General features: G+C 39.0%; 1 protein-coding gene across 1 annotated transcript in view; it reads left to right on the forward strand.

Moving 5' to 3' along the window:
• Positions 1-12,145, forward strand: part of NBEA (neurobeachin) — a 664,295-nt gene that overhangs the window by 591,437 nt on the left and 60,713 nt on the right. Inside the window, exon 46 of the mRNA XM_040622005.1 lies at positions 685-804. Coding sequence (XP_040477939.1) covers positions 685-804 — 120 coding nt within the window. The remainder of the gene's footprint in view (positions 1-684; positions 805-12,145) is intronic.

Genomic DNA, 12,145 nt, shown 5'->3' on the forward strand with positions numbered 1-12,145 from the left:
TAAATTGGTACGAGGCAGAGGGCACATCCTCTACAAAGGACAGGAAGTGAGAGCAGTGTGGCACGACCTTAGAATGTGAAGAAGGGAGGGTGACAGGTAAGTTTCCAGATCATTTGGGATCTTTTAAGACAAGTTGAGCAATTTAGACTTTCTCCGAAGAGCTCTGAAGAGCCACTGAAAGATTTTAAGCAGAACTTTGCATTTTAAAAAGATCATCGGACCGTGATGTGGTAGAAGTACTTTAATAGACTTCCATAGGTAATCTAAGATGGCCACCCCCTACCCAATTCCACAGTGCAGTGACCAGTGCCGGAGTGGTTTTCTTATGGCAGTGTTGTTACATATGGCCTTAGTTATGAGAAAGAACATCTGAGTTACAAACCGAGAATAACGCAAAGTCATTCATCATTAAATCGTAGAGCACTACACCTCCATCAACTTATGGATCAGAAGACTAAAGCCCAAGGAGCAAAATGGCCTATGAAGGCTGCAGAGTGACAGTGCCTCAGCTGCCCAGTCAGGCCCAGTCAGGCACCTCCTGACTCCTCAGCGTAGGCGTCTTTCCAGGACCCTGCACCGTTTCTACCTCACAAGGGTTTCAAAGATGGTTGTATTTTACAACGGAACGAGGCAGCTGCCTTCAGGAGGGTCACATTCCTGATTCTTCTTCCTCTTTTCACTTAGGAACCTTTCACAACCTTCTTCCTCAATGCAAATGATGGAAAGTTTGACCATCCAGATCGAACCTTCTCGTCGGTTGCAAGGTCTTGGAGAACTAGTCAGAGAGATACTTCTGATGTCAAGGTAGGTTCTTTTATTTGTTGATAGTAATTTAATTTTAAAATATGCTGAAATCTTGATTTTTTTTATTTAATTGGGTATATAAGACATGCTGCAGTTTTGTTCTATCGTATTTTAAAATCATGCGGTACATCTAACCTAAAAGGAAACTAGAGGAAATAATTTTGAGCATCACAGAAAATGATTCAGAATTCATTTATATTATTCGGTTAAGGTGTTTTCGTAATTTCAAAAAATTCCTATCTAATTTAGATCGAATAATCTGGAGATGGAAAGAAAAGGCCATAAATTGCCTTTCCTGCTGTTAACTCAATATTTGGCCCATTCCATAAAACACAGCAGGAATTGGATTTGACCTTAATGTGTCATATTGTTATAGCTTGCCCAGCTTTGGGTTTACGTAGCCTGGGGCAATTAATAAAGCATTAATGACAAGACCCATTTAAAATGTAGGCTTTTCTGTACAGCCTTAGCTTTTACTTGACTGTGCCTGGGGATACTATGCAACAATACACATTAGATTAAACCAACATACACACAATACCCTGGAACAGGCAGAGAGCGGAGTGATTTTACAGTTGGTACTATTTAACTGTTGTTAAATACAAATATTTGTTATTTATATGGGCTTTTTTTTTTTTTAAAGGGTTGTATTCAAAGCAATAACATGCAATTGTTCTCTCATTTTTCTCATTTTTTTCTCTGGTAATGGGATTTGGTCAGGTTACCGCGTAGGTATGTGTGTTTCTCTCTAAGGCCTCTTTCTTCAAGGCAGTTTTTTCCCCATCACTGCCACTCATATTGTTAAATATAAAAATATTATGGAATTATTCCATTTAGGGTCTCAGTCCAACAAAAGGCAGTGAATGAAAGTCAAAATTATCATTTTCATATATATGTTTATCTATTGCAAACATTTTTAAAGGCAGTTACAGTATTACTGAAGTGTCAGAAAACTGGGTGAATTCAACTTCGTTCCGTTCTGTCTGAAAGCAGAAAACGAACAAAATGGATCTAAGTAGAGTGTAGCTTCTCCGTGTGTTTTGTTCATTACTGTCAAAGTTTGCATAAATGAATATTAATTTGTGCATATAACATATTCATATTTGGAAATAAGATAATTTAACATGCATCCTTACTGTACTAAACTCTTAGAGCATACAGTTTTCTCCTAGCAGCCTTGTAACTTCACGGAGGAATTAAACTCTAACGTATCCACAAGCCGTCATTTAAACTGACTTCCTACCAATGAAATCAGGGAGAGAATCTGTTTCGAATTTACGTAGAAAATGAGGAGTCCAGAGGCTTCTAGAATTAGCTTGGTGTTCATAAAGGCACTCGATAAATATTTTGTGTTTGAATTAAATGTTATTATCTATATTTTAAGGCTTCCTGTCATATTTAAGGTTATTTATATCTTAATTCAAAGCAGTATCCACATTGAATCAAATTATTTCAAGTGAAAATGTCTGCTCACTCTTACTAGACATCATCACAAAAAAGAAAATGGGCTTTTCAGCTTAATTCAAACCCTACCCTCACAAACCCACACACAGATCAGAATTAATCGTTCTCATATATGTAAGTAGATAACAGTGTTACACTTTACTTTCTCTCCTGAGAACTTCATTGATGCTTCTTATCACCAAAAATATCTCACCAAGGTATAGGTCAGTCTCTGATGACCAATGTTCTTATCAGGCTTTTCCCTCTAAAACTGCTAGGGTTTCTCCCCGAATTTGCCTGTTTTGAAACTTTTCAAGTAACACTTACATTTTGTTCCCAACTGTGTTCCTTTGGTTCCTGGGGGTCACATCATCAAGGACGAAGACCAATGTGGCTGTCACTAACTGGGGAGCTTTTGTATTTTTATCCTCACGCAGCTGTGCTGAATACAAACAGGACCTATCCCCCCACCCCGGACTTAATTAGTTCATGAGAAGCTCATTTCCCCAGCTTGACATTGCACTGATTTTTCCCATTTCAGTTCTCTTTCATATTTATGATAATATATCTTGAATATCTTTCCATGTAGACCCTTTCTTTTTCAAGGTTGTGCACTGCACACAAACACAATAATTTATGTAGGCAATCTCTCCTATTTATGGGTAGTTTGTCTTTCTCTCTGATTGTTATTATTCAACACACGGCTGCAGTAAACACCCTTGCACAGTGATCTTGATGAACTTTGCGTATACGTATACAAGATAATGTCTATTAATGCCTAAATGGCTAGATACATTTTTAATTTTGAAAGATATTGCCAAACCATTATTCCCAAAGATGATAATTCACTCCCTAGAGCAGTGTGTGAGGATGCCTCCTTCCCCACGCCCCCCTCATCACTGTTATAATAAACAGTGTAATTTTTGCAAATCTAGTGAGTGAAAATAGAGTTGTCTTTGTTTGGGCTTGTATGTCATTAATTGTGAGTGAAGTTGAGCATTTTTCATGTTTCGTATTTCAATAACTGACCTGTAAACTTACTCAGATCTTTTCCCATTTTTCAGTTGGGTGAAATATCTTTTTGTTACTGATTTGAAAAAGATCTTTGAAATTGCATCAAATTGCATTACAAGTATGGTTTCTCAGACTTTCTGCTTTCCTCTATTTCAGGTGTGTGTGTCTGTGTGTCGAAATGTATCAGAATATGAGGGTTCTCATTAAGGAAATGTTAGAGAGGTTTTTGGTAATACTGGTGGTAACTTCAGACTCTCTAAATTCACATTTAAATATATTGATTAAAACACAGGATATTTTTTTTCCTCTGAAATAATACTTGACTTAACAGAGAAGAATGTGTTACCAAGAGTAATAATAGTTTTGCTAACTGTGTGTTAAAACCTAAGCTTTTGATTTCTTATCCCTAAGCTGTTAAGTAAAGCATTGGATATAATTTTAAGGAAATGCGTTTCCATTTGTGAAGAAAAGTATGTCTGCAATATCTCCTAGCTTAGGTAATCATATAAGAAAGAACTAGAAGGGAGTAGCTGGTTTCATTCTGTCTCTCTTTATTAACATCAGTCTCTTCCTGTGGTAATGCGTACAAGCTGGGCAGAAATGGAGTGTTGGCGAAGTGACCTTTCAGGAGCCAGGTCCCCTGAGTTAAGTCAGACCTGTTGGTTTTACTTTATTTTTATTTTATATTTTATTTCTCTTCTCTAGTGTAGTCTTGGTAACAATGACATTCAACTTACTGGAGTTCCTACACTATGATTCCTTAATGCCTTCAAAAGTTGTTATATTACTTTTGAATAGCTATGTAGATGTCAGGAAAGGTAGCTGTGACAAAATGTCATTAAGGTGACATAGTGTAAATTAATACAGTTAATGGAGGTGCTCGCCACTGACTCATTGACCCATTATGAGCTCTTGTGGAATTAACGAACGCCAGGGCATCAATCTTTTGAAAAAAAGGAAGAAAAGAGATGGCAGCTTTAAAACCTTGCAGTGAATTATATTAGAAAAGTGAAAACGTCTGGGTTGGATTTCATTTCACTAGGAAGCCATAAAATGGTATGCTCTCTCAGCAAAATATATTAAACTGAAATGTCAGATTTGATGCAATAGGTATACAATTATGATAGTGTTAATAGTGGTCTTCTATCACTCTAAGACATACTTTCAAGTCCAATTTCTCAGCAGCTTGAACTTGTCATAAGCTTGTAAATTAGAAATTGTGTTTGAGGATATTTTCTTATTATTGACAGAACACATATAACACTATTAACTGTACCATGGGGTTTTAGTATAGCTGTTAAAATCAAGCAGAAATCACATTTACAGACACAAAATGCCTGTTATAATATTCATCTTGCCATTTCTTTGATAGTATTTGGTGTCTTTCCGAACGGTTTTTCATTTAGGAAATCTTAAGCTACTTGGACTCTTTCCTTAAAGAGAAGCTGATTAACCGAAACCCATCAGTGGGAAGAGAGTAAGCACGAGGCTCTTACGTGAAGTAGGCCAGTTGGTACCTAAAGGGCTCTGAAGGAGCTCACTTACCGGTAACAAGAGTAGCAGGCATGGTTCCTGGATGGTTCTCAGCAGTTTTTAAACATGCCTTTTTGTCATTTATTTGATAGTCTTCAGAATAGCCCTGTGAGATAGCTTTCTTGTAAAGGAGATCCACCGATCTTAAGTGGCCTAAGTTCACACAGTAGGTACGGAGGAAGCCAGAACTAGCACCGAGGTCTGTTTAGTTCCTTGTGTTGCCTTTTCATTGGTTGGCTTGCTGCTCTAATTCTTCTGCATGACCGTATCATCACATCCGGCCACTTGGGCTCGTTTGGAATCATTGATCAATCAGGTGTTACTTTAGTCATTTATTGCTATGTGGCAAACCACCCCAAACCTTAGTGGCTTAAAAAATACAGCCATTTATTTCCCTAGGGTTCTGCAGTCAGAGTAAGGTTCATCAGGTATAGCTCGTCGCTGATCCATCTGGGGTCGATGGGGGTGGCTGGTCTGGGTCTGGAGGATTCACTCACTTATCTGTTGCCTCAGCCAGGATGGCTGGAACTGCTGGGCCTGGCTGGTCCTGTCTTTCTCTATATAGTCTTTCTAAGAAAATCACACTGTTTTTCATGGTGGCTTGCTAGCAAGAGGATAAAAAGAAAAAGAGCGGGGGCGGGGGGAGCTGCAAAGCTGCTTAATGCATAAGCTTGAAAGTCACATAGTGTTACCTCGACAGCATTCTGTTGGTCAAAACAAGTCACAGGGCCAGCCCAAATTAAGGAAGGGGAGAAATGGACTCTACCTCCTGGTAGCTGAGCAGCAAAGTCACATTTCAGGAGGACATGGAGGTTAGAGGGATGTTTGTGGCCTTCTTTGGAAATAGTCTACTAAAGTCCTTTCTCTGGTCACAATTCACATTCCTCCTAGATGCAAAATATACTCAACTTGTTGGCCACATTATTGTATCAGGATCAAAATCTAGTATCTCATGGTCTGTATCGGGTCCAGATACAGATATGATGCAGGAATTTCTAATTTGGATACCGGGAACCTAGAAAGACAAGTTGTCCTGTGTACACGCAGCAAACGGTGGTGAGCCCGAAACAGGTAAACCTCAACAGAATCTACCCCAAAGGCAGGGATGTGGGAGGTACAGAGCGGCGGCTGGTTCTTGGCTATTGGGGCCAGGCTTGTGGTGTTGCCAGTTTCCTGGACCCTGGGATCAGGTCCACCAGGACCTTGGCTTTGCCCTCTGGATCAGCTTTCTTTTCCATAAGAAATAGCCCTTGTCTGCCACTGAGTGGCTTTCTCCAGATGCTTTCTGATCATAGAAAGTTGGGTCCAAGGCATTTTTAACCTCCTTTAAAATTCTGTGGACTTTCTATGTATCAAATTATAGTTCATTATGAGAAAAAACTTGCACCCCGAAATCCTTTTGAGATAGGATCCTATTTCTGGCTATGAGTTAAGATGCTGTTTATAATGCCCTTAGGATTCTTAGAGTCCCTTTATGTATTCGAATGGGTCTACAAACCACCACCTTAAATTTTGCTGAGCACTTACAAAGGGGTTTATACCCACACCTTTTACCTGGTGGCCACATTTGATTTGCAGCACCTTGGACTCTCTCTCTCTTTCTAAAATAAATAAAAATAAAATTCTCTCCCTCTTCCTTGCCCCCCCCTACAAAAAATGCACACAGCAACTATATATTTGTTGACAGTGCGCAGTTGGAGTTAAAGCCCAGCAAGGACCGCTCATGACTGTGCCACATGGTGACAGCTGGAGGGCTGTGGCTGGGCCAGAGAACCCAGCATGGCTTTCCTCACGCATTTTGTGGCCCATCAGACCGGGCCAGAGTAGCTAAGGACTGTCCAGACATGTCTGTCTCTTTCCATGATCACTCCAGCAAGGCGGCCCCACCACTTTCTGTGTCTGTTGGCTTCTCAGCAGATAAAAACAGAGGTTGCAAGGCCTCCAGTCTTAGGCTTCTCTAGAAGCCCTGCAATATCACTTTTTTACATTCTGTGTGTTGAAATATGCCTGACCACATTCAAAGAGAGAAGAAATAGAGTCCCCCACTCTAAGGGACGAATGGTAACATGGAAATGCCAGAGAGAACAGGGGATCGGAGGAGTTATTACAGCCATCTTTGAAAAAATTCTACAGGTACTAATTTTAAAAAATTTTAAATTCTAGTTTGGTTTATACTGTGCAGTTCAACCTGATTGTTCATTTAGACAAAACTAAAATCTGAAATGCAAATAGCTTTAGAAATATATCTGCTTAGGCTAGGTGACATGTAAGTTAGTCCATACATTTGATAAAAACCCTTTAATCGTCTGAATTGTCTACATAGGTATTCCTTCAAACACAAACATCCGAAGTAACAGTTTTGTTACTGGGTACAGGGTATACTCTGGTACTGGGTAAACTCAGCAGCAATATCTTTGCTGTGCATCAAAAAAAAAATTGATAGAATGACTAGCTTCTGAAAGGTATTTCGCGTATAACTATTAAATGCATTGTTTTACACATTACCATCATTTAATCCTCACATCTACCCTGTGAGTTCATTGCTGTCATCATCACAATTTTGCCTATGAAGAAATTGATTGTTTTTCCAAAAGGTTAAGAAACTTGCCCAAGCTGGCAAGAGGTCCGGATTTAAACTCAGATCTATTTGATTCTGATGCACATAAAATAGCCCTTCCTGGTAGAAGAAGGGATAATCCCCAACCTGCCTCCCTGCCCCGTCTGCCTCTTACCTTCAACTAACTGCTCACCCTACGGACCTCTGCTTAAACCAACACAGCTTGAAAACCGTGGTCTTCAATTTTGTTTTTATCACTATTTCATACCTGAAGTTCAGGAGGTGATAAACACACGACAATACTTGATTCTTTTTTTTTTTTTTTATCTCACACATTTGCATTGAGCATCTGTTATGTACTAGGCACCATTCCTGGCAAGTGAGTGGTGTGAACCAGTGAGCGAAATAGACAATAATCCCTGCTGTCATGAGATTTCCAGTATAGTATGATACAGGAGCCTAATACGTGTATAAAATATATATATATAATTGCTATGCAAAAAATCAAAACAGAATGAAGTCATACAGAATGACTGGGTCGCTGCTTCAGAAGCAAAATAGAGAATATAAGAGCAGAGCCCCTGGATTTAAAGTGATTGGTTTCGATTTGGGGCTTTATCACCTATTTCCAGTGCAGTCATTAGCAAACTAATTACCTTCTCTTTACCTCAGTGTTCTTGTCTAGAAAGTGGGAAGAATGAGAGTACCCACCTCATGAAATTTTTGTGAAGACTAAGAAAATATATGTAAAGCACTTAGAACAGTGCCAAGACATAGCATATGAGGGGCGCCTGGGTGGCTCAGTCGTTAAGTGTCTGCCTTCAGCTCAGGTCATGATCTCAGGGTCCTGGGATCAACCCCGCGTTGGGCTCCCTGCTCAGCGGGAAGCCTGCTTCTCCCTCTCCCACTCCCTCTGCTTGTGTTCCCTCTCTCGCTGTGTCTCTCTCTGTCAAATAAATAAAAATCTTAATAAAAATTTAAGGAAACATAACATATGATACAAAGAGTAAAAAATAATAATAAAGTAAAATGCAAAAAAAGGATACAAATAAATTCTACCTGCTGTTTTAAGATTGAACGACCAGAGGTAACATATCAGCTGACTCCTCGTCTTAGAGTAATTGTCAGAGAGAGTAATTATCTTCTTGGACATCACAGTTGAATCTCTGAGTTGAAACTCTCTTATTCGTGAGGTTTTTCCTTTTTAAATACGCAAATCTTTTAAATTATAAAATATGAATATAAATTATATACTAATGTCCTGTATTTATATACTAACGTTGAATTTTAAAACGCTATTTGAAACAAGATTTTTTAAGCTTTTAATTTTAAAGATTTAAAATAAAACTGAGGCATAAAAATGTACACCCACTCGGCTGCTTTAGCGACTTATCCCTAGACTGTGATTTTTACTCTCTTCCTTCCCCTTCAGAAAAAGAGAAAGAAAAAACAAAATAAAAACGTCCCCAGCTCAGGACTTCAGGGTTCAGATAGCTTTAGTCCCATATAGCTCTGGTCTTTTGAAGCTTTTAGGAGCCTCGCAATTAAGCTGAACTTCAGGAATTTCTTGATATTTGCCTTAAATATGTGCCTCTTTGTGACTGTTCTCTCTATTAGAAATCTGAAAGCATTTCTTCAGCCCTTCAAACATCAGGCTTCTAACAGCTTTTTCCAGTGTCTTAGTTAACACCCTAATTAGTGAGCATAGTTTGGTTGACCAGATGGACTGGAGTGGAGAGCACTGCTTTTACTAAAGGATTATCCAGGAGGCTCTAGTCATGCTACTTTTTCGTATAACTGGCCTTGATTAAAGCCTTCCTGAATGTTCCTGCTGAACTCCTTACTCTTCCTCTTGCCTTTCTAGGTAATCATCAGGCCAGACCTTTCTTAGCCTCCCTTTTCCTCCTCGGTGGCTGCCCGCTTTTAGCCCCTTCTTATGCTAGAGAGTTTAAATTGAAACAAAGTAGCTCTTGTTTCTTCCACTTCTACAGTTCGGGGACAATTTTGTCAGCAATTTTAAAACCAACTTTTTTTGCATTTTAAAGTGAACTCTTTTACCCTGTTAAACCTTTTATACCTAACTAGGATAAGCAAGATAACATTCTTTAAACTGCAAAAATTGCCCCTCAAAGGGCACAAATTTTATTTTGGGGTTCATCGTTTTTCTTTTATTTAATAAAGTCCTTCATTGGCTCTTTTCCAATCTTCAGGCATTCTTCCAACCATCTGCATCTTGCCCCAGAGGATTTCTAGTGATATTAAAATAACTTCACCTAATATCATCAATAGCTTAATATTTAATGAGCACCTGCTGCATACACAGTATAACACCAAGAGCTATGAGGGGGTCAACAAAATATAAACCCCACAAAATCAGGCTTGAAAATCTGCTTTTGCCCAAACTGTTATTAATATAAAATCCTAGGGCTTTGTTGCCTTTGTGAATCTAATTTAATGACATTCAGGAAAATAGTATTATAGTGGTAAGTGGGTTAATAATAACCACATAGTTTATGTGACCCTCTACCACAGGAAAGAATGGAAAATAATATATTTGGAAAACCTTATAAAGCACCAAGACCGTTGAAGATAAATTAAGACTCTTTGGGTTGTTTAAATAAAAAATAAATCTATGTTGCTATATCCTTGTGGCTTTATCTCTCTGTCTATCCTCTAGGAAGCTTAGATAGTCTAGTTCTAGAGATGGGACATGAACACATATAACTGATGAAAGGCAAGAAGGAAATCCCTGACTTACGTGTGTCTATGACATATAAATCACCCTCCACAAAGAGCGACTGCATGAGCTTATTATATTCTTTCCCCGTTTTGGACCATTTGGAATGCTATTGTTGTGCTGTGTTGCATAAAGAATGGGTAATGTGCAAGTAGCCATATTCTTTACCTTTCTCTACATCTTTTATTAATTGTCCATGCTTTCCCAAACCGTGAGAGTAAGATCGAAAGAAAATTGTAAGTCTTATCTTAATGCATTGAAATAATAAGTTAATAATTATTGTCTCGGTCAGCTCAGGCAGCTATATTTTACCATAAATTAGGGAGCTTATAAACAGCAGAAGTTTATTTCCCACAGTTGTAGAAGCTGGAGGTCCAAAACTAAGGTGCCCACATGGTCAGGTTCAGTGTCAGGTGGGCATCTGCTTCCTGGTTCACAGACGGCCATTGTCTTACTGTGTCTCACGTGGCGGGAGAAGAAGCAGGCTTCCTTAGGGCTCCTGTAAGGACACTAAGTCCATTCCTGATGGCTTCACCCTCATGAACTCGTCTAACTCTACCTTCCAAAGACTCCACCTCCTAATACCATCATAGAGGATAAAGTTTCAACATTTGAATTTTAGAGGAACAGAAACATCAAGATCATAACAATTATGTACTTCTGATTGCGTACAAATCAATGAGAATAGCGATGATGCTTTACTTCCACCTTGTAATCAGTGATCACACACCTTTGCCCAGTTGCTCCTTCAAAGCAATATAATATACATCATCGTGCTTAGCCAGCCCAGAAGTCAGCTCACTATAGTCACCGCTGATAGAGTATTTCTGAACCAGTCTTTAGCTCCTGCCTTGCCCACTAACTAAACGGTATCATGATTTACAAATAAGTATGTTTTTTACCTTTTAGTTTTTCTTTCAGCCCCTTCTGTTTCCCCTTTTATATCCAGGTCACTGAAAATTTACAGGAGTTTATAATAATCTCACCATAATTCTCCTTCCCCACACTCTGTTGTGGCCTCGATGTCTTGTACATAGTGTGTTGTTAATGAATCAATACCACACAGTGTGAGCCACCTAATTCCCTCTGTCACAGTTGACCTCCCTGCAAACGTCCCACAGTGTGCCCCTTACCACAACTTACACTTGCCCTTCTCCCCCTTCCCTCCCATTCTCCTTGCGCTTCTGGTTCCCCTTCTCCCTGCATACACACAGATACCCAGTCTCTCCTCTCCATTCCATCCTTTATGTTGACACCCAGTGTCTTGTTATAAAATAAATTTGCCAGTAATATAAAATCCAAACAGCTTAGCTTGGTATAAGGCTTCCTTCATCATCTGGTTCCATCTAACTCTCACCAGCCCACTTTCCCCATCTTGACCTGTGTCCTCCTGTATATCCTACACTCCACCCATACTCGGTCCTTACCACTTCCTGATAATACTCCCTGATGGTCCCCCTGCCCCTCCCCCCTGCCTTTATCTTAGACATAGTTGAATTCAAATGTCTGGTCTCCAGTGAAGTCTTTCCAGACTTGCCCTGAGTTCCCTGCCTTCTCCTCTCTGCTCTCTTGCCCTTGGCTTATACTTCTTTCAAGCTCTTATTATTGTGTATTATAACCATCTGTTTATGCATTTACCCCGTGGACCAGATTATAAATTACTTGAAATAAAACCATGTCTTGTTCATTTTTTTCTTTCTTCATACCTGTCACAGTGCCCCATACTCAAACTTTATTATGTTTTATTTTTCTTATAGTTCACATTTATCATCATCAGAATGGATAATAATCAAATTCTCACAGAGCATTACTAAGATAAACACCCACTTATTCGATCACAGACAAATGTTGGTTTTAGCAGGAGAACCCATAAAGAGAGAGCTTTTGTGTATGCTTTTCTTTGAAAGTTAATAATTTTATTTATTTGAAGACATCAGTGTTTGGTGGCTTTTGTTTTGTTTTTTAATTTTTCTGTGACTCCCTAGAGAAAACCACAGCACGAGTTGAATTTCAGGTACTACATTATCAGCATTGATCATGTTACACAAAGAAATGTC

The sequence above is a fragment of the Ursus maritimus genome, unplaced genomic scaffold (genome assembly GCF_017311325.1).
Source record: "Ursus maritimus isolate PB19 unplaced genomic scaffold, ASM1731132v1 scaffold_10, whole genome shotgun sequence".
Taxonomy (NCBI): domain Eukaryota; kingdom Metazoa; phylum Chordata; class Mammalia; order Carnivora; family Ursidae; genus Ursus; species Ursus maritimus.